The sequence below is a fragment of the Neovison vison genome, chromosome 3 (assembly GCF_020171115.1).
Source record: "Neovison vison isolate M4711 chromosome 3, ASM_NN_V1, whole genome shotgun sequence".
Taxonomy (NCBI): Eukaryota; Metazoa; Chordata; class Mammalia; order Carnivora; family Mustelidae; genus Neogale; species Neogale vison.
In genome coordinates this window covers 166,986,510-167,014,008 of record NC_058093.1, presented here as the reverse complement: position 1 = coordinate 167,014,008, position 27,499 = coordinate 166,986,510, and the positions used below count along the sequence as shown (strand labels likewise).

Genomic DNA, 27,499 nt, shown 5'->3' with positions numbered 1-27,499 from the left:
TAACCCAAGTAACTACATTCTTGGTCCCAAATCTACTAAGACTCAGAGACAGGGCCCGACTGACGCATGTGAGCCTTACTTCAAAGCCTCGCTCTTTGACAGTCACCTAGGAGAGTGAGTCAAGTCCAAGCTCTGAGGCCGGAGTTAAAAAGTAACAGATTAGGGACGCCTGGGTGGCTCAGTTAGTTAAGCGGCTGCCTTCGGCTCAGGTCATGATCCCACTGTCCTGGGATCCAGTCCCGCATCAGTCTCCCTGCTTGGGAGCTTGCTTCTCTCTCTGCCTCTGCCTGCCACTCTGCCTGCTTGTGTGTGTGCTTTCTCGCTCTCTCTCTCTCTGACAAATAAATAAATAAATAAATCTTAAACACACACACACACACACAAGGTAACAGATTAGATAGATTGAATATGGAGGGCCAGGAGAGCTGAGACACTCTCCTTCTGACTCCCGTCCTGGAAACAACTCCTTACCAAGAGATTCAGCTAACCTAACCACTGAAGGCACCGAGGAAAAGCTCTTCCTCTCAGAGGATGTATAAGGGGCTACAGGACGTGAGGAGACAGGTAAGCAGGGGAGGACAGGCCATGTAAACTTGGTATATTGCAAAGTACAAAATGCTCAAGGAGAAAACCCGTGTGAGGTTTGAAACTTGAACAATCTACGTGTGAGAGAGAAAAGACCCTTCTGGGATTATCAACGGCATAAGCAAAGATATGGGAATGCTATTTTCTTGTCAGGATAGAGGACTTCAGACTCTCCATATAAAACCTGAGTAAAAACAGCTCGATCGTTCACCAATGTGCTCCATTTTAAATTTTATGGGATTTATGAGCAATTTATAGACTATCTTGGAGACATACAATGATATAACAGATGTGAAGGCCTTTGAAATGCTAAAATCCTATACAAAATAAACACAAGGATTTATTTAGAGAACTGTGGATGCTTACACACCAGAAGCATGTTTTCCCAGGTCATGTTTAACTGCATAACTCCCAGGTATAATAGAGTGGGATTAAACTATGAATAATTGTGTCTCCTGACTGTGACTGAAGCTTTACATAGGAAGGGAAAAATAGGTTGTAAGTATACTGATAAGAGTTAATAAATATTTTTATGTTGAAGATGTAAAATATTTTATAAAAAGTCTGAATTACATGAAATTAAATAATTGAGTCTTATGGTTAAGGACTGTCTTTCACCTGGTGACAAACCCCTTGATACTCAGTATCTTGTATGATAATTCTGTATAGGAATTTCCTGGGCATAACTAGAGACAAAGAAGTAAACAGGCTTTGCTCATGCTATTCCTTACCTGGAAAGAACCTGTGTTCCCTGATTGCTTATAGAGCTTCCACTATACCCAAAGGTTACAAAGGTGAATGCATTTTGACCGGCCAGCAGAGCCTTAAAATTTTTCTAATAGATTGCCAGCATTTAGACATAGGGATAGTTTACCAGAAAATGGGATGATCTGGCAAAATAGAGCTTAAATTCTGACATAAGTTGTTAGACCTGACTGCAGCTATCTCCTCCGGGCCAGGACAGCATCTCCACCGGGCCTGCTTCACTTATTAGGGATATATATAACAGCATATTAATTTATAGGTTTTTTATCTTTCTTTTGATAGCCTTTTCCTACCACCTTAAGAACCAGAGAGCAAGAATAGCCTTCAAAGGTTTGTAGTGCTGTTCCGTCCTTTCCACCATCAAAATGGCAAGCCTGTAGAAAGCACTCATTAAAAAATGTGTTGAATAAAGTCTCAGCGATGATATTCATGCCAAATGTTCAAAAGAGCAACCAATTTAAGAAACGTGTCTTGGATCACATTCTATTCCATCATTATGCAATGGGGAGGGACAGAAAGACCCTCCCCCCAAGTCCCGTCACTGAGATTCATTGCCCTGGTGAGTCCCCCACAATGATGGAAACGTGTCATGTTTCTCAGCTGTGATGGTATCAAAAAAAGAGGCAGAAAACCATTGATTTATGAGAAGTTAGAAACTGGGTTAAAATGGTGGCTTAACATTTCTCTATGATGGTTTCTCCTGCCTATTACCAGCATGGAATATAAAAAAATCTGATAATGCTAAGGAGTGCGCAGAAATGTCTTCAGGTCACAGGGACGGGTTTTTCTGTCCACATCCATCTGTGTTATATGGCAGAGGTCCTGACCTGAGGGTCCAATTTTAAGCCTTTTGATAAGGGGTCACTCTGTGAAAACCTCCTAAATTATACATCTTTACAATCCCATAATACTTTACTTAAACACACAAATTACAACATGTAGAATGAGAATTAGAAAGACAATTACAGAGACTGAAAACATCCTCAAGGTCATTGGGTTCATGGTCTTACTTCTGAAGATTACAAAGAAACAATCCAAGAAAAAATCTTTCATTTTGATCCTAAAACTCTCTAGAGAAAAAGTAGATCTGAAAATTCTCTTATGATTGTCAACCTTTATTTGCAATATTAACTTCCTGAAAAAACTGAATTTTCAAATGAAGGCCAAGGAAAATCTTGTTTTAAAATATTTGGAACATACATTATTTGGTAACCATTAGAAGTAAGCATGGAATTATGGTTTTTAGAATATTAACATTGCAATTAACTAATTTTTTTTGTCCATCTAGGATTTAAAATATCTTAAGGGTGATACAATTATGGGAGAGTTACTAAAAAGTTAGTTAGCAGCTAACTCTGGTTTTGGCTTTTCTTGTTAAATTCCACTGACTTGCAATGATTTATAATTGGTTCAGTAAAGATACCACGAATTTACCCTAAGGCATTGGTTATGTTTAAATGAATTAAAATGCTGCATCAGTATAGATGGAATTCTGGAACCGAGGTAAAAATTTCAGGGAGCTAAAAAAAAAAAAAAAAAAAATCAGAAGCTACATTGCTAGCAGCATCTATAGAATTGTGCAATTAAATCTGGTTTAGGGAGTGATGAAAACACTCATTTACTGTTTCACAAGTATTTAAGGAGAGCCTACTGAGTGCCAGGTGCCATTTTCAGCTCAGGGTATGTATGAAAGAAGGAAACCAACCTTCACCTGGTGCCCGTCATCTGCCAGGAATGACACTGCATGCTTTCTCGAGTGATAACCTCACGTACTCTGAGCACAAATCCTTCCAAGTGTGTGTTGTTCTATCCCATTGATTACCATAGGTCAGAGAGGTTAATGATTTGCCCAAGGTCACAGCAGGTAAGCAGTGTGGAAGGATAAAACAAGAGACCGCCAGAGCAAGAGAAATTAAAAAAAAAAAAGCTCTACGTATCATTGATCATTGCCCCAGGGGCCATGAAGACATGCACAGGACAGTTTGCTGAGGTGGGAAACATGGAAACATGAGGGGGTTTCCCATGCTAGAAGAGATGTTCAGGAGATTATGCTAAGTAAGCTAACTAGACGCTGGGATCTAGCCCTCTGGCCTGTGCAGTTGGTTCAACCGTGCCTCGTTGAGTTTTAGTCCGAATTTAGGATTCTTCATTTAGGATTTAGGTCTGACATCAGGAGGGCCTGTACAGAGAGCTGGTGTGGGGGAGCGGGAAGGGAAGCATTGAAAGTTCCCGGTCCTTTATCAGCTTCCACTGGGGAGAAGAGAAAAGGAACACAGCAACCAGCTTCCCTATCTCCTAAGCAAGGGCTGGTACAAGTGGAAAACTTTCCTTTTATAGTAGCAAAGGCAAGGAACTTTCAAATTCCCATATAGATAAGGAAAACATTTCTAATGTTTCGAGACTGAGTGACTGAGAGAAGTAAAAATACTAACATGAAAGTAAATGGACCAAATTCTGAAGGCAAAAAAAAAAAAAAAAGAAAGTTATCTGGAAAAAAAGCTGACTGTGGCACAGGCAAAAACTCTTCAGACAGACACAAAAAGGAATGGAAGATGGAGAGAAGAACATTATTATCTCACCCTCTATAGCTCCTGGCATTAAAATAATTGAATAAAATAGTGATAAGGTGTCAACACATTACCATACCACTGCTGACAAGTAAGTCAAATACCCTTGCAAGCTTTATGTAAATGATGATACTCCGTGATTTTCCTCCACAGCAAAATATAGTTATGATGGTAACTCCCTACCCAGGCGAAATGATGTGGAAGACTAAGTAGATTCTACAGATTATGAAAGCCCCCGAAAACAAAAGATTTGCTAAAAGCTTTTCTGGTTTGAATCATGAGCCTTACAGAGATAAAATAACTTGGGGGACAGCTGAAGGACTTCTATTCTCTGCTTTCATATACATCGTAATCTCACTAGAGGACTAGTTTCCCACTTCCCACCAGGAACATAGCCCGGTCCCCATGAAGAGGGAACACATTCATTGTTTCTGCCTCATGGTTTCCTGTTAACGCTGCCCCGCCACAGCTTCTTTCAAAATTCTCTCAAAATTCAGTCTCCAGAATTTTGAATGTGTTGAAGTTTCACTCTTTGGTGCAAAATGATGGTTCTGTTGTAGAAAACTGACATTGTTGAAATTTTATCACAGCTTAGTCCCTATTGTAAAATTATGGCATATCTCTTGGAAAGATGTTGCAAATCCCGCTCCATTAGATTTGATTCAACAAATAGTTTTCCGGAGAGTCTCTTGCCTCACAGACACAGTTGCCCATAGAGCTCTCAGTCTGGTGACTTTTAAAAGAATGCATTCAAAAATGATGAAAATTAATATAATGCATATATAATTACAAAAATATGGGAGGGGAAAGTGTGAGCTGCTGGAGGCATAAAGGCTGTGGCTGTGCGGGGCCTGGAACACGGAGCAGAGTAACAGGGCTTCAGAAAGACGACATTGCTCCTGAAATCTGACATTCATTTTTTATACTAATGTTTGTCATTTCCCACCCTTTCAGTGCAATTCAGTTATAGCCCTATACTTCTTAACCCATTCAAGCATGTCTGTCTGGGAGACACATGGTATGCTTTCTAAATCCGTCTTCAGGCCACGCTCCCACCTCAAGCTCCAAATTCTGACAAAAAATACGAATGTCACCATTCAGACAAGATCACCATTCGATGTTAGTCTGACCTAGTATTCTATCTTGGAGGAAACCTAAAAATAGGGAGGATTTGGTTGGGAATATGGTGACAGAGCCTCAAAAATCCTTCTCCACTTTAAGTCACATTGTTTTAGAATTTCCTAAGGAGAACTAATCATTGCTTAAGATAAACGTACACATCAAGGGAGCATACTTCAATGACTGCAAAAGATAGAGTCTGAAATCAAAATGCCTTGATTGCAAACCCTGACTTTACCATATCCAAATGGATGACCTTGGGCAGGTTCCATAAAGGTCCTGTGCTATCCTTAAGAGTGTTCAAACTTCAGACAAAATGCTAATGAGGGCTCCATACCCTCTAACCCCTCAGGGGTTTAGTTATTAGCAAAACTTTTTTAGTAAGGGCCAGAGAGTACACATTTTAGAATCTTTGGGCCCTATAATCTCTATTATAGGCTCTCAACTCTGCAGCTACCGCATAAAAGTAGCCACAGATAACACGGAAACAACGGACAAGGTGCATGCATGGTTGTGTTCTAACACAACTTTATTTATAAAACCAGGCAGTTGGTGGATCTGGCCAGGTGACCAAACTTTGGCAAATGCCGCTTAGTGTCTTAGCTTCCCCCCCGCCCCCAACCCCGGCCAAGGCACAGTGTTAACACACAGCTGGCATTCAAAATCCTTACCACTGTTATTTCTGGGATATTGGGAACTTTCTATTCCTCTAAAACTAAATCTAATAAACTTATGATTAGTCAGGAAGAATGAATATTAAAATGAATTCCAGGAAACATTTTGTTCCTTCACACAAAGTGACAAATAACAAATAAAAGGTCGGGTGCAAATCACATGCACATTAAAAATACTTCATGCCCGGTGGGGAATGAATGGGCCCAGACCAGCTGAGAATATGCCGCTGGTCGCCTGCCGACGTGTGTCACCTGCCAGTTATAGTTTTGAGAAGAGATAGCACAAAGGGAATGACAATGTACTAATACAATCCCTGGTAAAACTCCTCTCGTGAAACCAGTTTCAGCCTTTGCATAACAACATATACTCGTATTTGCAGGTGGGTATACGTAGACGAATGACTGGAGAACGTAACAAGAGTGTGCTTCAGCCAACAATACAATCTCCACAGTTGTGGAATGGTCTCCACAGTTGTGTCCAGATTCAGCCATCTGTCAGTTTGCCTACACAGCAGAAAGATTTTGTAAAACAATGATCTCGGAGAATCAAATATACTATGGTTAAATTATATAATTTCATTCTCTGCTTGAGTCAGAGGGCCTGGGTTGGTTGCCCACACCAGGGCTGGATCCTGAGATTGGCAGGAAGTACATGGAGACAGATCTCCCCACCGCCCCACCTCAAGCAAAGGTCCCTTGACTTGGGGAGTGGCTCCTTTCCTCTCAAGGGGCTTTCTTCTACCTGTATCTCATCCCTCTGTCTAGGCATCCAGCCTGGATTTAAAATTTTAGCTCCTATCATCTAGATTGTATACTTGGATTTTTTTTTTTTTTTTTTTTGTAATAACTTGTTTGCTGAGATTGCTTCTCCAGATTCTGACTTTGTTAATGTCAAATATGCTCCATTTTGAAAGCCATGTTTAAAAATTAAGTGAGTCTTACTCTTTCTCTGTTCTAAAGCCGGATTACCAGTGGTCTTGCCAGTATCACCTGTGTGCTACAAATCAGCAACACCATATACGACGTCTGTCATATGACTGCTGGCAAGTGCATTAGGAGTTTGGCCTCAAGTCACATGGACCTTGGGTTCAAACACTGGACTAATAGCAGTGTCTACTGTACAAGGTAGTTGGGAAGATTATAAAAGAAATGCAAACTAAGGGCACAGCACAAGCCTGATACAGCGTAAGTGTGCCCTCCCTGGTTTTTGTGAGCCTTACGTACAGCGTCTCATTTTTATGAGTTATGCACCTCCTGTGTGTCCCCTGTGAGCCCACCTCCTTCCGGCATATCTGCAGCAGTCACAAAAACAATGCACACGAGCTAGCACTCTACTGTGGGAGGGCCCTAGGAGGAAACTCCTCTCAAAGAACCTCAGAAAAGATTCTCTAAACTTAAGTACCTATCAGGGTGGGGCAGAGACTTCCAGCTGGTCACCGAACCCACTTCTTCTACTTCTTCTTACTAGGTACTTAGCCAACAGGCTATTTCCTAGGCAACGGAGAATGGAAGTTATGTGCACCAGGCCACCCCGTAAAAATCTCCTACAAATCACCCTCCTTGCCCTTTGGATATTCAAGGATCGCAGGTAGGGATGGCTAGGGTGACCCCGGAAGCCACATGAAGTAGAGTGAACCTTCCCTCCCCACCCCCAATCCCTATGACCTGAAACCCAGTGACCACGGAATAAGTGAGAAATGCATTTCAAGCAGGCTTAGGTCCCTGAAATTTTAGTTTGTTACTGCAGTTGGCCTATTTTAACTTATTCATCTAAATACATTTACGGTGAGTCCACTTTCTTTTCCTCTTTTCCGTTAAAAAACAAAACAAAACAGCACTACAGAAAATTGTTCCATGGTTTCAGAACACTGTGGTATCTTCTCCTTGTAGAAATTTGTTTTTTGTTAATCCAATGTCTAATAATTATTATATAATTTAATCAGAGTCAGCAAAATTACATTTCTATAAAGGATTGGTTTATAACATAAGTTAATAAAACTGGTCTGGAATGAAAACAAGAACAACTATCAGAACATATCTGCCTCGCTTAAAGAGAGACGCCTTTATTTGGTTTCCAGTGATTGTTGTCAAGGGTGAATGCTGGCCGTGTTTCTAGATCTTTCAACTTTCTGGAGAGGCTTGGGAGATCCAAAATTGGTATGAATTTTTTCAATTTCTACACCTTGCAAGCTACATTAAAAAGTCCAGGCACACCTTCCCTCCCTACCCACAGTTAATGAAATATAACCTTTAGAAGGAAAGGGAATCCAGCTGTCAGACATGCCCCCCGAAACATGAGGGTTGACATCAGGCACTTTCTCTGAGAGTTCAGAACCATCTCCGATGCGAAGGCAAGACTCTAAAACTTAAGACACCAAATGTGGGAATTCAGATAAGAGTCCTCACAGTTCTGGAATGTGTATTCTCCTGAGTGCAAGAGGGGCTGGGCCTCTTCTGAAGAAACCGAGAGACAATAATCTGGCCGATGATGATGTTACACTCGGCAGCAGCTGTGTGGGAAGACAGACCTGGTAAGAGTAAGGATCAAGAGTCCAAGAGATCACTGATGTGGAACCTTTAATTAGCCACTCACATTTTCTATCAAGACCAGCTCTGACCAGCACCAGCTTTCACCTTACATGTGTTTTTCTGTGGAGAGGGCACTGCTCCCTTAACGCGTGCTTTGAACCAGCAGCCATGGCCCAAACCTTCCCAGTGTCCACTCACTGTCACCTCTGAAATTTCTCCACGTGGCCAGCAGCAGCCTCTCTCACAAACCCAGAGTCCCCATAGGAGTCCTTCAGCACCAAACTCAAAATGGGAAAATTTCCAAGTCAAACTTCAAGAGCAGAGGAAGCTGCCGGATGTCCCAGAGCCCATTTTAAGGAAGGGACATCTTCTGACGAATTCAAATGACATTATGAAAGGTGCGGTTTTAATCGCCTGGTTGAACCTGAGCGTTGCCAAGGATGGTACAGGATCCGGGAAACACACCACTTTCTTTGGAATCAGATGGACAGGGACTTAATCTCCACGTCCTTACTTTTTAATGTGTGCCGTCTCTGCTCTACTGTGGGAGGGTCAAATGAAATAATGTATAAAAAGCACTTACTACAGTGCCTAATTCATAGGGTACCTCAAACAATAGGTTTTGCTATCATTATGAAGAATGAAACTGTGTAATGGTAAGTGATTGAGACAGAGGTTGTTTAAAGTGAGCACCAGTGAGTGTTGTAAACATAATACACACTCCATAAATGTTTATTTAATATAAAAGCAATCGTATTTAAGTCTAAGCTTTGAAGAACAGGAAGCTAACGGTTTCTGTTTCCTATCCTGGGGCTAAAGGGATGTTTCCGTGAAAAGCGAGCCATTGGCGATATTGTACAGATTTTATTAGTGATGTTAATATGGAGGGCACTCACTGCAAAGAACGTTAAAAGCTACACAGCATCTGCACCCAGCCCCACTGGCCAAAAGAGCACCGATGAACATTTACTAATGAGGGCGATTAAAAATGACTTGATAACCACCCAAAGACCTGATGGTAGGGAAGTGAAGCAGATAAAGAAGGAACCTCGTCCTCTGACAAGAGAACAGACATTATACTAAAAGTGTCTGTCCAACAGCCAGAAGGCGTCTAATGCTAACTTCAAATATGGGACCACTTAGGGTCCTGACAACCTAAACCAGAGCAGAGTATCGATACGCGCTAGTATGTTGTTGTTTTTCTTTTCTTAGGCTTCTGAGCTATTCTGTTAGAGAAATTAGCAGCCTGTGTCCTGGCACGGAACTAAGACAGCCAGAGATGCTAATCAATGGCCAGGAAGATAAGGGCTACCCTTGCAAAGGGCTGCTTTGCTTTGCTTTTTTCTAATCAGTTAGCTTCTCAAGAAGGATACTTTCTGTTGGCAGAAGAAACAGGAATGCTGGCGGAGACAACCTGAGGCTGGGTCTTACAGCCTTCTCAGCTCAACTGTCTTTGCCTGTCACCACAGACACTACCCGGCTTCCCCAATGGCCTAAACTACCCTCTGAGACCTGCACATCTTTTGCTAAAGCTGGTGATTCTTTGGGATTGTCCAGCTGAGACATCAAGCAGACCACTGCCTGACTATGACAAGCCATGTCTGCCTCGTATGGTACAGTCTCCATCCACAGCTTGAGGTAACATATGTTCCGTAAAATACTACCTACGTGTAATAAAAATCAGCTAAAACTTGTCTAAAATGTACATGGCAGCAATCCCATTTCCGAAGGCTGCTTGTGTAAAAAGATAATATCTTTCCCCCCAAAACTAATAAAAATGTATGATTCATATTCTACTGCCAAAATGACTTAATGCACACTACAAAGAAGTCATGGGAATAAGTCTTGGGAATAAGGCACAGTATATGGAATACAGTCAGTGGTATTGTCACAGTGTCCTATGGTGACAGAGGGCAGCTTTGCTTATGGTCAACATAACCTAACATACAGACTTGTTGAATCACTAGGTCGTACACCTGAAACTAATGTAAAATTGTGTGTCAACAGGAAAAAAAAAAAGAAAAAGACTGTATAACAGAGAGTCATATGTAAATTATGGAAAATAGAAATAGAATGGATTTCATAAAGCTGTACTTTTCAGGAACTGACCATAATTTTAAGATTTGAAGCATTTGTATCTTGTTTAGATAATGGAATAGTGGGGTGTCTGGGTGGCTCAGTCATGAAATGCGTGCCTTCAGCTCAGGTCATGATCCTGGGGTCCTGGGATGAGCCCTGCCTCCCGCTCCCTGCTCAATGGGGGAGCCTGCTTCTCCCTCTGCCTCTCCTCCCCACTCATGCCCTCTCTCAATTAAATAAATAAAATCTGTTTTGAAAAAGAAAATGGAAAAATCTTTGGATTAAATTTACTTAGAAAGTAAGAGTATAATATAAATGGTTTAGTTTTTCTTAAGGAAGAAAAAGTAAAGGAGAAATTCCACCAAGCACTTTAATGCAAATCTTGATGAATTCAGTTGGAGAACTGATACAACTTGATAGAGAGACATTGTAGAGGGATGGCAGTGAAACAGAACAAACAGTACAACTCAGGGTCAGGAGGCCGGCCTGTAGACGCACGCACACAGGGCTGCCGGGCAGACGCCCACGCACAGAACCACCTGCTTGGTGATAAGTGGACCTCTGCAGTGCAGTGGAGAAGGGTTATCTTTTTAGCAGCAGGGCGGGACATCAAGGGAGAAAACAAAAAAGAACTCTGATAAATATCTCATAGCAAATGAATAATCCATTAGAGAGATCAGAGACTTAATGTGATAGGTAAAAGAATAAAGCTTCAAGAAGACACTATGAAATTTTTTGTTTTTCTTTAATTTTTTTAGGGGGAGAATTCATTAGCTCAGAGTTGACAAAGTTTTCTTAAATAAGACATAGATGTACTAACCCAAATGGAATAAAACTGTTTATACAGTTTTTTTATACTATTTTATACTGGACTTCATTAAAATTAGAAGTTTTTGTTCACCCTAAGACACCATGAAGAGAATAAAAAAGCAAGCTGTGGGTTGGGAAAAGATATTGACCATACATTTATCTGACAAAGAAATGATATTCATAATATAGAAGGACTTCATACAAATCAATAAGATAAAGACAGACAACACTAATATAAAAGTGGACAAAAAAGCCAAACAGAAACCTTGCAAAGATGTCAAAATGGGGGGCACCTGAGTAGCTCAGTCATTAAGCAATTGCCTTCAGCTCAGGTCATGATCCCCTGGACAGGGTCCTGGGATTGAGCTCTACATCGGGCTCCCTGCTAGGTGGGAAGCCTGCTTCTCCCTCTCCCACTCCCCCTGCTTGTGTTCCCTCTCTCTGCATCTCTCTCTATCAAATAAGTTAAAACAAAAACAAAACATGTCAAAACAGTACATGGGTCAGTAGGAACATACTGAGATACATGCCATCAGAGTGGCTGAACCTGAAAGACTGGAAAAAGCCAAATGCTAGTGAGGATGTAGGGCCACTGGAATTCTCATGCACTATGGTGATGAGGGGAGGGGTCAACTTTGGAAAACTGGCAGGCTTGTGCTAAAGCTGCCCACAGACACCTTTTAGGACCTAGAGATTTAATCCCTATGCACATACCAACAGAAATGCACCAAACTCTCCCCTCACACAAGAATGTTCATAGCAGTTTTATTCATAATAATGCAACTGCATGAACTCAGTCCAAGCATAGTAGAATGGATGAAGAAAATGTGGCTAATTCCTACAACAGAAAACTTTTCAGCAACTATAAAAATGAACTACTTCTGTACATAGCATGGATGAAACTTACCGATATAAGTTGAGTAAAGGAAGCCAGACACAAAATGTACCTACTGTATGACATCCATTTATATAATGAAATCTAAAACCCGGCTATGCTGTTCTATGATGATAGAAATAAAAATACTAGTTACTTTTTGGCAGAGGGTATACTTCCTGGCAGGGGATACAAGGAAGGATCCTGGGGTGCTGAAAATGTTCTTGTGGATATGTATGGTGGTTATACTCTTAAACCTTATAGAAGACTTCTGCTTCCGGTTGGGTTGTAGAAAGTCATGAGGCTATTATTCACATTCTAATGTAAGGAACAAGCCAGATAAGTGACCAAATCACAGATTTTTGAAGCCATAACTGAGAACATCATGAGGCTAACTGAATAAAAATAAAGAAGCTAACAAGCTCTAAGAGAAATAAGACCCATAGATGCTTTTATCTCTGGAGGAGGAGAGAATGGAAGAAGAAAGGAATCTGTCATTAAGGAGGTCCAGGCTTCCAGTCATGGAATGAGTAAGTCACAGGGATGAAAACCACAGCATAGGGAATATAGTCAATGATACTGCAGTAGTGTTGTATGGTGACAGATGGTAACTACACTTGTGATAAGCACAGTGTAACATAAAGACTTGTGGAGTCATTATGTTGTATATTTGTTGAGTCATTAGTTTCATTAAGAAACTAATATAACATTGCATGTTGACTATGTTTCAGTAAAAAAGGGAATACTACTGCCAATAAGGAAAATATTTTTAGAAACTATGTCTTGACCTCAAGAAAGTAGAGAGGGGAGCATAAGGACAAATCACAAGATTTGCAAGGAAACTTTAGTGGCCATGTGTGGACAAGTCTGATGGATTTGCATCTTGAGGGAGTGTATACTCACCATCAACTCTTTCCCACAACCCTCTATCTGCTCCCTAAGGGACTGCACCAAAGGGCCAAAGACCGGTCATGCTAAGGAGGAAGTCTGGATTTAATAATTTCCAAAGAGCTGCTGTGGATGTGAAGCCAGAGACAGGATGTTCATTAGGATGCTATTACAGGACAGTGATGATTCTGATCTAAGTTAAGTTGAGACAGTGGCCTTGGTGATGGAGATAAGCAAAGGGATTTCATGAACCACTTTACGTAGAGACAAAACCCTTGTTGGTGTAGCATTCCCACACTGCATTTGTATTCTGCTATTATGAAGTAGGTCACAGAATGAATAAAAAACCCATAACTTAATTTTGTCACAATTTTCTTTTCAATTATTTATTTATTTATTCATGTTGATAAAAGACCAGTTTATTTTGCTTCTTAATCCACCTGGCCTTCTCCTTCCCTTAGCCCTGTCGCCTCAATCTATCCTTTTCAATTTTTTTAAAGACTTATTTATTTGAGAGAGTGTGAGAGCACATGTGGTGGGGGAGGGGCAGAGGGAGAGGAAGAGAGAGAATCTCAAACTCCCAGCTGAGCCCAGAGCTCAATGTGGGGCTTGATCTCAAGACCCTGAGATCATCAGCTGTACCAAAATCAAGAATCAGATGCCCAACTGACTGAGTCACCTAGGCACCCCAACGTTTTCATAGTTTTCTATAATGAGAATTGCAAAAAAGAAATCATGAGAGAGAAACCAAGATGGACAGAGGCTTTTGATCTAGCTTAGCAAGGCTTCAAAGAACCAAGAGGCTAGCTACCAAAAGGTACTATAGGAAAACCAGTACTAAATAAAGAAAATTAGACACAGAGGACAATATAGAGAAAGTTCCAGAAAAATCTTTCAACTCTTGGGGAAATGGGGAGAAAACAAAACATTTGTGCCTAACAGCTTATCTGGGGTCAAAGAAAATTTCAAAGGTCAGTAAAAGAAGAGGCTGAACATTTATGAGGATGACTTTAATAAATCTTGCAATAGGTAAGTTTGTCTTCTTGGATCTCAAGAATTAATCTAAGTGGATAAAGTCAATAAAGGCAGTCAGTCTTACCTAAAATAACTACAACAATAAAACCTCATTCAACACTTTCACTCAAAGGAATTGGTGGGAAGGAGGGAAAAGGAGAGCAAGATCAGGTAACACTGAGTGCCCTGGCCCAGACTCCCAGATGTTGGGAATGATCTTGGTTCTTGCCTCTGGGCCTCTAATTTTGTGAAACACCCAGTTAAGACTGGTAGCCTTCCAGTTATTACTATTTCTACTGAAGCTTCATGGAGTTGGGTTTAGATTTATGCCTAGAAAATTATGCACAATGACATGAAAAATAAAATACCAAAAGTAGAAGATTTATGAGATAATGTGATCAATATACGTTTGCTGATCCTGAACACAGCTCAGGAAAGTGAAAGGATAGATTAATTAAGGATTAAGCCAAACATGAATTTTAATATCCAAAGACATTTATAAGCAAGAAACCTTGGGGCATATTTATAGAGCCACTTTAATTAGTCAGTATTCAAAGCAGCTTTACACAGGAGTCAAGTTTTCAACATATTTTAATAAGCATCTCTTCTATATGCAAGAGTTGAGGTGCCATAAACCAAGTATGGAATCTGGAATCAGAAAAGGTGGACCTCAGTTTTGGCTCTGCCAGTTACAAACTCTGAGAGCTCATCAAGCAACGAGCTACAAATGGAACATGGAGAACTCTAGTGGGTTGCCATAAAGGCTAAACACAACAGTGGATGTGAATGTGCTTTGGAAAACAGAAAGTGATACAGGGGCACCTGGGTGGTGCAGTTGGCTGGGCGAACAGCTCCTGATTTCAACTCAGGTCTGATCTTAGGGTCAGGACATTGAGTCCCACATCGCATTCAGCTCGGAGTCTGTTTGAGATGCGCTCTCTGCCCCTCCCGCAACTTGTGCTCATAATCTCTCTCAAATAAATAAATAAATAATAAAATCTTTGAAAAAGCAAAAGCAAAAAAAACCAAGAAACAAAAAACAAACAAACAAACAAAAAAATCTCATAACATCCAAAAAGTGATCTATTATTTCCTCAGAGAAGGGAAAGAGAAAATACATTCATGAAAATTTGCTTTTACTCAAATTAACGGTCTTATCACTAATTGTCTACATATATAATTAAGACAGAGTACATTTGAATTTACTGATAATAATCCATGACCCAAGAATTCTGAGTTCTTTTTTTGACTATTGCGCCAAAGTTTGTATTTTTAAATCGGAAATAACATAATTATCAAAGTATTTAAAATATAGTCACCTGTCATGGTGACTTTTTGTAGATTACATTAGTATCTTCCAGGTAATTACGAGAGGTACGGTCTCGGGGTGGTTAGTTTAGGCTGTGGCATCAGATAGACTTGGATTCAAACTCTGTGTCCATCACTTCCTACTTCTGTATGAGAATCCAGTCAACTTTAGCTTTGTTTTCTATCACAAAAGGGGAGATACTCACAGTGTAATATCACAGGGTTTCGAAGATTTAAGAGAGACCAGCTTTTATGACACCCAGCAGAAAGCCTTGTATGTGGTACAGGCATTATAGATGTGAGCCACGGCAATACCTAAAATTTGCTTTCAAGCACATAAAGGTGTTCCACATATTGGTCACCTTCATCCTTGAACATATATGCAGTTCCTTATGTACACAGTGGTATAGAAGCTCACGTGATTTTATAGCCAGATGGGAACTTCCACATGTATGACCCAGGCAACATGAAAGACTCTACTGATACAAAGATGAACTAGATATGGTCTCCAACTTCAACTACTTCTCAAGAATTTAAGACTCTTGAGGGCAGATATTTGTTGGCTCTGCCCACTTCTGTATCTTCAGTGATCAAAATGGTGTATGGAATATTGAACTTGCTTGGTAAATGTTTGTAGAATGAATTATCTAGTGCTTTTCCTGTATATTTATGTATCTATAAATCCCCTTGTAGAAACGAATTTTACTTATACTTTAGATATCCAAAGAAGAAAAACTATAAAAAAATATTTTTATTAGCACTATTATAATTGGAACTGGGTTTAAATCCTAGCTCCTCAATGTTAACGATTGAGGACATCGGGCACTTTGAAAAACAAAAATCAAGAAATGTGCGGCACATCTAGGGAAGAATTTCCCCCCAAGTATTTGATAAAGTGACAAACAGGAAACTTGAGACCATTTCCTTACTTCTTGTGTGTATTAACATTTGTCCTACCCCTTGAATTACATGATCGCAAAATTTTATCTCAGAGGTTTAAAATATAGCTCACCTGGTCTTCTTCTCCTCCACCTTCTTCATCGTATTTTAAGATATTATCTCTTACATCATCTTCTGGATCAATTAAAAGTTGCTTGGCCTGACGTTCTTTATCCCGGCGTTTCATCCATACCACAAACATCAGAACAAGGACTAAGTAGAAAGAGTTAAAAAAAAAAAAAGGGTCATAATTTTAAAAACATGATCTTTTTAATCACCGCTTTTCACACTAATAACATATTATCCGGGTCGAGAGCATGTAAGGCCTTTCTCAGTCTGTTCCCTCTCTCTGGCCTGCCGTGAAGAGAGAGAGAAGGATGTGCCGGGGCCGGAGAGCAGGACACAGAGCCTGAAACCTTGGGTTCCAGAACCTTGTCCCTCTGAACTCACTAGCTGAATGCCTAGCCTCCATTTTATCATTTACCAACGGGGGACAATAACCATGTCTGTCTCTGACTTTGCTTGCTGGAGGATAGGACACTCCTAATATAATGGTTTGTGAATTCTAAACCAACAAACAATAATAAGTTAATTATTCCTTGTCATGCGACTGCTGTGTCACTGAGGTGGGTCAGCCATCATGATCCCGTCCCCCTCAGAGGGAAGAGCACTCCCCAAGGAAGGAAGGTGCCTACCAGGATGACTCGAGTAGTAAATCGGAATTGGGTTGGCAATTGGGTCTTGAGGATTTTTGGCTCCCAAAGGCTGGTGTTTTTCTCCTGTGCTATTCTGCATTCCCTCTCCTACTAAAACGTACGTTTCACTGAGAAGCTGACGGGATTCGTTTTGAGCACTGAAATAACGTTAGGCTTTCCTGTTTTACACGTTTGTGCCAAATCTGGCACCGTGATTTTTCCAGAGGGTTGACGTTAAAATGAGCACTGGTTCATTTTCTTTCAAAATGCTACAGTCACTCCTTCACACCATCATCCATCATATCAAAGTCTTTCTTGATAAGGTTGGCATATATGCCACATTTTAGTTCAAACTGAAACATATCCCTAAGTGCACATCTAAGGAGGGCGTTCTCTCTCAAATCTGAGGATATCGGTTTACATCCTGAAGCAAGAGATTTAATGACTCCTATTTGAGCACATTTTTATTATTGGCCATAAAAGTAAATATCCTCCTTTTAAAGCCAGATACATGATCTCATTTGCCATTGTTCCAGGGCTAAATCTAGCAAGTGGATTATTAGTATAGCATGCAGGTTTCAAATTATAGTCAAAGTAGTCTCCACACAGGAAGTAAAAAATGCCCAGGCTTCTATAGTAATTGCTCGGAATAAAGGGACAGAATTCTAAATTGCCAGAACACTTGTAAATGGAGAAAACATAAAAGAAATGGCCAACATTTTCAAGGAAGTGATTGGTGCATAGCATGGTCGCACAATAAGCTAAGTCCTGCTGCTATTTAACAATAAAACACAGGGCCCCGGCAATTTATCCCTTTAACCTGCACGCTTAGAAGTGGCTCCTATAGTACTTTCCAGTGGTTAATTTCTTGCATTCCATTGAACCAAAGATTTCAAAGTGTCTGAAAAAGGAGCAATTCCTTAATCTAGACTTGCTCAAAAGACAGACAATTTATTGAGCTATGCAATCACTTCTATTATCAAACTTGCTGTATGAAGTACACTCGCTCACTATTTTACGTACCCTTCAGTAACAAATACCTTGATCCCTGCCTGACCGGAGTCGGCTGCTGACTGTGCTTTATATGAAGGCAAGCCAAGGAAAGCAATATACTTATTTTCCTAAATCATCAACCAAGTGCCATGAATCCATACTCAAATCATAAGCTAAGAGCTCACACTTAGAACCGTCTAACATTTTTCTATGAAGAGAGTTTGCTACAGCTCCCCCCAGCCGTCAGCATCAGAAAATGGCTGCAATGGGTCAGGGGCGGGGAGGTGGGTTGGCTAGATTTGCTCTAAAGCATGTAAGCGCCCCAGGGATTTTCTCACTCTGCGGGGGACATGACTGTCCCATATACGTTGGCCAGAATGCGTTCAGAGGTTGAAGAGAATTGTCAGATGATGTCAAAAAGAAACAGCAAGAAGTTACTTTGCAAAACATCTTAGGGGGTTGAAGAATTAAACTCTAAGAGACAATGTCAACACTTACTGAGCAGGATAATGATGCAGAGGAGGATGGCAATAATGGCACCCGTGCCCAGCCCTGCGCCCACGATTCTGTCCACATCGGTGCAGTCCCCGTTGGAGTCGCACTGGCAAACCTTCACGCGAAGGATGGAGATATTCGATTTGGGGGGATTACCCGAATCTGTGATTATGATCGGAACTTCATAAATCCCAGCTTCAAGAAATTTTATCTTCAAATTAAGCTGAGCAAAATCACCTACATGAGAAAGGAAGAGGTATGGTGGATAGTTAATACATCATACGATAAAAAAACACGCAGCATTTTCCAGAGTGCATTTACTACTTAGGAGTATATATCAAGCAATACAACTATGCTACATTGTGAAGACCTTTTTTTAAGCTGTGAGAGTTTTTAACATCTTACTTAACTTTAAGTAGCTTTTAAAATATATTTAATGAGAATATTATAAAGCACCTAAAATTAACTTCTCATATCAGGCTTCAAAACCTCTCAGCTGCACCAATCGTCAAATAATTAACCTGTTCTTACCATTCAGCCGAGTGATGGTCCAATTTCTCTTAATAGTCACTGGAGACAAAGGAAGATCAAAAGCAAATGGTCCAGCATTTGGATCGATGTCATAGTCAAGTGCTGTGATGTTAATTGAATTGGGGTCTGGAGTTTCGCAAGTCTCTGCCTCTTGAGGTAGCACTTGAGGGGCATTGTCATTAATATCAAGTAAATAGATCTGCAGTGTTCCCGTTCCGCTCATAGGGGGTATTCCTTCAAAGGAGAAAAATCACAGAACAATGCTGAACAGGTCTTGCCTTTGAGTCTCCATTTCGGTGGAATTCTCAAAGCTTCTAGCCCGCTTCCCCTCATCACTGCATAACCTTGGAAAAATCTAGTCGCCACAGCACCTAGCAGACTGTTTCTCCAACAAGGCCACTTCCTGCTTCCTTTCTAGGATGACCCTGAGCTGCCCCTTTTGGTGTGCCCAACTGAGCACTGGGACAACGCATGTCCCTGCGAAGTGCGATCCTGCACCGGCTTTTCCCTCACTGACCATTACATGGGTCCGTGTGCATACCACGTTCCTCTAGCCACCGTGGGGAATACAAGAGAAGCAGAACATGGGGCTTAAGACCTTGTGTATTTTTTGGATGGAGAACCAGGACATGCATGAAAAGGTGTAAGAATGCTTTTAAGGCTCAAACATAGCTATGAAATATTCAACCAGTCTACAGATGGCTAACACAGACCCACAGACCTCATCTTGGGAAGGAATGCCACAGAGAAGAGAAATAGGATTTATGGTTCAACCAACTACCTGCTTGACCAAGAATTAGGCTGCTCTATATACATTATTTCATTGTAATCCTACGAAGCAGATTTAAACAGATGGAAAACCTATAGCTCTGTGAGCTGCTCATGGTCACACACTCTTGGAAGTGGTGGGGTTACTGCTCAAGATGGGTCTGCCTGACCCCAAACCCGTTCTCATTCCACGCTAAAAGCTATCTCTACTAGTTTTTGTGATTCTTTAATCTGGTCATTTGACCTCTGCTGTATTATATGTATTTTCAGTATTATATTATTATATATAAATAATGATATAATTATTTTATTTCATTTAATTACATAATTTACATTATATGAATAGAATAGATTAGAAATAGAAAAAAAATGTTAAAATCCTAAATCTGAGACCCAGAAGTTTCAGTGACCTGCCCAAGAACATGTGATTAGAACTGTGCACGCATCCACTGCTGAGACAAGGAGAAATCTCTTTGGACCTGTTTGAAGAACACAGACGGTTCTGGGAGCAGGGAGAATAAAAGTCGCAGGGTCAGGGGGCGAGGTGGCTGCGTACAATATTCTAATAATGAATATAGCACCAAGAGCTCAGTGATAGTCCACAGTTTGATGAACTTTCACACTCATGATCACACATAATATTATTTGACTCTCATCACAACTTTATAGAATAGGCAAGCTGCTAAAATAACTTATCAATAATGAAACGAAGGCACAGAGAGTATAAGAGCTTGCCCCATCATTAAGAAGCGGAACCAGGGTTTCACATCCAGCCTCGATTAAAAGTCAAGTGCCTTGTCAAACATCAAGGCTAATACAGATGCAACCACCCACTTCTCTTTCCTGTCAAATGGCCTTTCAATTAGAAAAATATCCACCTTGGTGAATGACAAATCTGGTTGTAACGCACAACCAACATCCATACATATAATTTTACAGCTCTTTAAATCTCAACATAATGGTACAAGATATATTGCTTTAAGTTCCATCATAGAAGAAAGCCACCACTTACATGCAGTGAGAACATAAAACAGACACTCATGCTGTGCTCTGATGTGCAAAGGCAGAAGCTGTCCCTACTACGTTTCAACTCCAAATATTTGAACAGTAGGTCTAACATTAGAAAGGATAAGAAATATAGCTTTGACCCTCTCACCATGTAGATTTATGATAAATAATCATCTCACTGAATCTTACTATAGAGGATTCAGAAAGGTCCATTGAAACGGTTCTTATCAAAAGTGTCTACAAGCCACGTTTTTCAAACTGCTCATCTTGACCACCAAACTGAAGCCTGCTAGTTTTATTAGATGCTAACGTTGGTAGTCTAGAACTGAACGATTTTCAAATGTGGTTGTGACTCACTCTTAAAACTATTAACAGAAACATTTATTCGAGTCTTTATGTCAGGCACCGTTTTAAAAACTGTGTGTACAAAACACCTTATCTTCCCCAATATACTATGAGTTAAGCACTGCTGCCATTATCCCCAGTTAAGAGAAAAAGGAAAGGATATATTTAAAATCTCACTGCCAATCCCACAGTTAGGAAGTAGTAGATCTGGAGTCTGGGTCCAGATGGTCAGGCAGACCTTCAGAGGTTGTACTCTTAAACACATGTCATACTGAGGGCTGACAAAGCAAAATAAATCCATCACCAGGTTTACAGAAGTCATTTTTGTCTTATATAACTAAAAGAGAGAGAGAGAGAGAAAGAAAGAAAGAAGAAGGAAGGAAGGAGGGAGAAAAGAAAGAAGGAAAGAAAGAAAGAAGTCTATCTATTAATCTCAATCATTTAGAATTTGGCAGAGACCCAGAAAGGGGGGAAAAAAAAAAAAAAGAACTAGACTCTATGTTCTGAAACTAATATACAAAACTTGCGTACTCACTCACTTTACGCATGAAATTATGAGTTTCCTATCCATGGCAGAATAGAGGCAGAGAATTACAAAGAGAAAAAAAATGCTAGAGACTGACCAACTGATGTCAGCAAACAGACTGATCATAACAGATATAAAAAGATCACCTCAGGGGTGCCTGGGTGGCTCAGTGGGTTAAAGCCTCTGCCTTCCGCTCTGGTCATGATCCCAGAATCCTGGGATCGAGCCCTGCATCAGGCTTTCTGCAGAGCAGAGAACCTGCTTCCCCCTACCCCCACCCCTGCCTCTCTCTCTGCCTGCCTCTCTGTCTACTTGTGATCTCTCTCTGTCAAATAAATAAGAATCTTAAAAAAAAAAAAATCACCTCAGGAACCAGTGTCTGGGCCACTGAAGCACGAGGCTAGACTCCACTTGCAGGAAGGAGCAGTCAGTGTGCCACAGGGCAGAAGAGCTACAGAGGTTTGTCGTCACAACACGAGGCTACCACCGAGGGCCCGTGGACATGGCGAACATTCATTATAGAAGTTAGGGAACATTGAGAACACCCAAAGGAAATGGAAAATAGACACAGGGGCCACAGATTCATAAAGGTCAGTTTTCCAGACAATTGAGCTTGGGAGAAAACCTCATTTCCCGATGATGCATTCATGATGAGGCTCTACTCTCTTTAACGACATATGTGGTAATACAGTGACGATATTTAATTACGTACCATTGTCAGAAGCAAGGAAAGTAGCATTATAGATATTGTTTTTCACGTTTGGTGATTCTCTGTCCAAAACAGCGATTGTTGTTATTTGCCCGTTCACAGGATCTATTTTTAGCCAATTGGCAGGATCAGATAATTTTGTGTATCTACAAAATGAAAGCGTTAGTAAGTTTATTTTTTTTAATATACTTAAAAAAAATAACTACACAGAACTACACTCTTCAAAGAGAGTGCCACTGTCGGAGATCATATAAAGTAGATGGATATGTATCAGTAGGTTTATCAGCATAAACTCCTTTTTTTCTGCATGGAGAGGAACCTTTTCAAGCTCAGATAACCAATATATAGACTGGAAAAAATTTCCTGTGTTTTAAAAGGTAAAAGTTGTAGGAGTTCAATACTCCTACTAGTTAGCTATTTATCTATCTTGATATCAATGTATAGGGAAATGAAGAAGATATGCAATTATCTGTTAGCAGCAGTTCTGAAAGAGGTTAAATTATCTATGAACTAATTTAAAAAATTATCATCACCAGCAATGGAGAGGAGTAATGTGGGGTAGGCTCTGCCAATGATCTACTCCCTCATCAGGAAAGATAAATTAGATTTTGCTGAGGTTGGAAGTCTTACAGATATGTTTTATCAGCCCTATAACTACTGTACAGGTGAGGCAAAAATAATTAGCTCTTATATCTTGTTTTTGGCTTGAGTTTCCTTTTTTCCTGGTGTGTGGAGAAGAGAGAAATGTTACAGCTTCTAAGAGTTCCCCATTTACTTGCAGTGAAAACTTCTTGCAACGTTTGGTATAATAGCGCTGGCTAAGTTATTATGAAATATGAAGAGATAAAAGGGGGCAGAGAAAAAAGAGGCAGGGAATATTTTTTTTCTTCAAATAATACATGAGTAGATCCATTCTTCTACTTCCTCTCTGATATACACTGACTGATCTATTTCCTGACAGGAAGCTTCATCGAGGAATTAAAAATAATTCTGTAATGAGTCGTTTTAGTTCCAGTTCAAATTTCTCATTCAAATGGTAGATTAATTTTGTGCACAACACAGAACATGAAGTAAATTTTTAAAAAACGCCACGGGTGGCATTTGATACCTAATATTTTGCTGCATATATCGATCTGGGTCCTGAGCGGTGAACGTTGTTAACATGGTACCGGCATGAAGGCCCTCTTCTTGGCGAATGATCTTGGGGTTTGGGGCAAAATAAGGGTTTTCATTCACATCAATGACTGTGACAGACACTGTTGCAGTTGACTGAGGTGGATGCTGGATACCCTTGGCTAATGGCACTTGATTTTCAGCAGCGACAGTGAGGACAAACATCCTATTTGTTTCAAAGTCAATTGGCTGAGAAAAAGAAAGGAAACCATATTTTTGCAGGAACTAAGAATATTTGCATTCTACAGTTTTCAACTCCATTTCCCAAACATTAATTTTTCATTCACGATACCATAGGTTCCTCTCAAATGTCTGGAACACATGCATTAGCACTGGCCAATGACTGAAATATTTATCACAATTGAGCCTGTTTGTAGAATAGATTTGTAAAACTCCGATACTTCAATGATTTATATTCACAAAATAATGCATATTACTATTGCACTGATTGCATTCATTCAGCAACACCTTAAAACTTGGTTATTCTTAAGAACAGCATTATTAACCAAAAATACTAAATAGTCTGAGGTCAAATGAGAACCCAAATGTCTAGATTATACTAGATTAAATGTTGGGATCAAGATTAGTCCTCATCCGTCTGTGCTGAAGGCCAAAACAAACAAACAAAATAAAGCCCCAAACTATAAAATCTAATTTTTTCATAAGAGAAAAATTAATTCTATTTAAAAGTGTCATTCATAAAACTAAAAAAAAAATAAAAGTATCATCCATAATTTGAAATACATTTTAAAGTACAGACATGTACATACACTTATGAAAAAATAACAGTATTTGTAGGTGGAAGGGCTTTTTCTTGTTTTTTTCTTATTCCTTTACTTAGCAAACTAAAACTCTGGCTGTCTCCCCCCAAAAATTTAGGTATTCTACCAGTTTGTAAGAATCCCTAATCTAAGAACAACACTTTAGGTAAAGGCAATGCAGAAATAACTCACAGTGTAAATATTAACTTCCAAATTTCCATTGAATCCTACTGTCAACAGAGAAGTTACCAGGGGTCAAGTGATCAGACTGGACTTTGATTTCACCCTTGACTTCCCCTAATCACCTTCTAGTGTGGGTGCAGATTACACATTATTGTGCCATAAGAATTTGAGGGAAAAAAAAGAGCTTAGCGAGCTCTCCTGCCCTTAAAGTTGGTCTAGGAAGGATGAGGAGCAAAGCTAATGAAAATGTCCCATTATTAGTTTCCTACCCTAGACCACTCCTTAAAACCTTCAAACACAGAGTTTCTTTTTCTCTCACTCTAAAATCACCAATTCAACTTCCCTTTCTCAACTATTTTAAATAAGACAGTATAGAAGCCAGAAAGTAAAATAGAAAAAAGAAAGAAAGGAAGAAAATAGAATAGAATTCTTTCAGTGATTTCATTAGCTCTAAGCTATGTATATATTGTACGTGAAGTTAACATCCCCTTGCTTCCAGCACTCAGTGTTTGTTTTGTTTGGTTTTTGACAATTAAAGATAAAAAGAACTAATTTTTAAAAGTCTTGAATATAGCATTTAAAAACAGGAGTATCAATTCACAATATTTTCCAAAACGCAGGCACCGTTTGTCCCGACTCATCCCCTTGTACTTTTGTGATGATTTTGGGTTTGTCCTCTGAGTCAATACTCAAAGGGCACCTTGAGAATAATAGTGTGCAGCATCCTTCCTAAGAGCTATCAATCGGTGATTGATACTTCAGGATGGAAAGGCTGCTGGGAAGATGGCAGAGGAGGAGGATCCTGGACTCAGCTCTTGCAGCGTGGTTGCCTGGAGAGCACCCCCATCAGCATAGAGAACCCGAAAGCAACCAGGTAGGTGGGAGAACTGACTTTCTGAGGCCTGACATAGACAAGAGGCCACAGCGAAGCAGACCCACCTTCTCTGATCGCTCTTGGCAAGTTCCATCAAAGCACTGCCACAAGCCTGACCGTTTGTGAGCAGCCCAGAGGAGGGCCACCCACTCCAGAGAGAGTCCTGCCAGGGGAGAGGGGAGGACAGCCACATGCCAGTCTGCCTGCTGGCCCCACCCACCACCAAAAGCTTCTCGGGGACAACACAGGGAAAGTGCCTGCCGTTCGGGGCTACTTCATCTATGGTAAATGCCTGGTCTGGCTCAACTCAAGCCCAGTGTGGCCCCTGACTGGCCCACTAACACCACGGGGACCAGACTCTGCCCACAACAGGCAGAGAGCCATCACAGGCGGGATGAAAGCAAACATAGGTCCACCACAATGGTAGGACACCCCTGGGGCAGCACACCTAGGAGATACCCCTGAAATGCCAGGTTCTGGGGAAAAGGGGGCATTGCATTGTGGGACCACTTCATCATTAAGCCACTACTTCCAAGTGAGGGAGACGTCGCTGACTTTCCTAACACAGAGAAACAGACCCTGCAATAGACAGAATGAGGATACAGAGGAGTATGTCCCAGATGAAAGAACAGACACAAATCACAGCAAGAGACCTAAGCGAAATGGAGATAAGAGACATGTCTGATACTGAATTTAAAGTAACGTTCATAAAGATCTTCCACTGGAATTGAGAAAGGAGTGCAGAACCTCCACGAGAGCCCCCACCAAGAGAGAGCAGCCTTTAAAGAACCTACAGAGCTACTGGACTCACCGAATGGAAATAAAAATAGACCACCTGGAATAAATAGCAAACAAGAGGAAGTAGAAGAATGATCAGCCACCTAGAGGACAGGGTCTTGGAAAGTAATCAAGCTGAGCAGATGAGAGGGGGAAAAAAAATACACAGAATGAGAACACACCTAGGGAACTCAGCAACACTATCAAGCGTAGAATTCGCATGACAGGGATCCCAGAATGAGAAAAGCGACAAAAGGGGGCAGTTTTGTTTGAAGAAAGAATAGCTAAGAACTTTCTGAATCTGGGGAAGGAAAGAGAAATCCAGATCCAGGAGGCACAGAGAGCCCCCAACAAAACCAACCCAAATAGGTCTGCATGAAGACACAAAGTAAATAAGGTGGCCGAAAGTAGTGATAATGAGAGAATTTTAAAAGCAGCAAGAGAAAGGAAAGCAGAGACATACAAGAGAAACCCCACGTGGCGATCAGTGGTTTTTCAGCAGAAACTCTACAGGCCAGAAGAAAGTGGCATGATAAATTCCCATGGCTGAAAGGAAAAAATCTAGAGCCAAGAATACTCCATCCTGCAAAGCTTTCATTTAGAAGAGGAGGGGTAGAGTCTCCCAGAAAAACAAAAGTTAAAAGCAAAACCAGCCACATTCCTGTCACCCAGGATACCATCGACCTGTGAGTCCCAAATTCGCAGCCCAGTCACCCTCCTTCCCGAGTGAGTGTGCAAGGCCTGCCACCTGCTCAGTGCCAAGTCAACACGCCTTCACCACAGACGGACGAGGACTCACAGGGACACTTCTCTCCTCAAATTCCAGCCCCTGTGCTCAAGTCTGTGCACAAAAGTGGGCATCAGTGGAAGAGCAGAACGAAGCAACCCAAACACTGACACCGGATCTGTGGGATACATCATGGATAAAAGGAGTGTGCTCGGCTGAGAACACGTCCAGCAAGGCCACCAAAGAACAATACGCACGGCACGATTCTGGTTAGTGAAAGAGACACACCGAGGATAAACAACAGGATGTATCCAGGGAGGGAGACAAACCATGAAGAGACTCTTAAGCATAAGGAACAAACTGTAGGTGCTGGAGGGGAGGCGGGTAGGAGGAAGGGGTACCTGGGGGGTGGGCATTAAGGGCGCCCTTGACGGAATGAGCACTGGGTGTTCTATGCCTCTGATGGATCACTGAACTCCACCTCTGAAACTAATACTATACACTATGTTAACTAATTCAATTTAAATAAAAAAAGGACCCCCCCCCAATACTTGAGGATGTGCTGTACCACGAACACATTCTAACTACACCTACCGTCAACACTGTGGAGGACAGTCCTGTCTTCAGAACATTACAATTGTCCAAAACGATTGAAACACAACTGTCTCCCAGAGACAAGGTGAGAATATCTAGGTTGGCCTCAAGGTAGCCTCCACGTAAACTGAACCAAAAAACACCAAAAAACAAATGGGGACTCCCCAAAATATATTAATTCCAGATTTA

At 40.8% G+C, this 27,499-nt stretch overlaps 1 protein-coding gene across 1 annotated transcript in view; it reads right to left on the bottom strand.

The window, feature by feature from the left end:
* CDH2 (cadherin 2) overlaps nucleotides 1–27,499 on the bottom strand; it is a 212,181-nt gene that overhangs the window by 13,627 nt on the left and 171,055 nt on the right. Inside the window, exons 10-14 of the mRNA XM_044243233.1 lie at nucleotides 23,330–23,583; nucleotides 22,225–22,367; nucleotides 18,866–19,099; nucleotides 18,338–18,571; nucleotides 16,225–16,364 (exon numbers count right to left, since the gene is read on the bottom strand). Of these exons, the coding sequence (XP_044099168.1) occupies nucleotides 16,225–16,364; nucleotides 18,338–18,571; nucleotides 18,866–19,099; nucleotides 22,225–22,367; nucleotides 23,330–23,583 (1,005 nt within the window). The remainder of the gene's footprint in view (nucleotides 1–16,224; nucleotides 16,365–18,337; nucleotides 18,572–18,865; nucleotides 19,100–22,224; nucleotides 22,368–23,329; nucleotides 23,584–27,499) is intronic.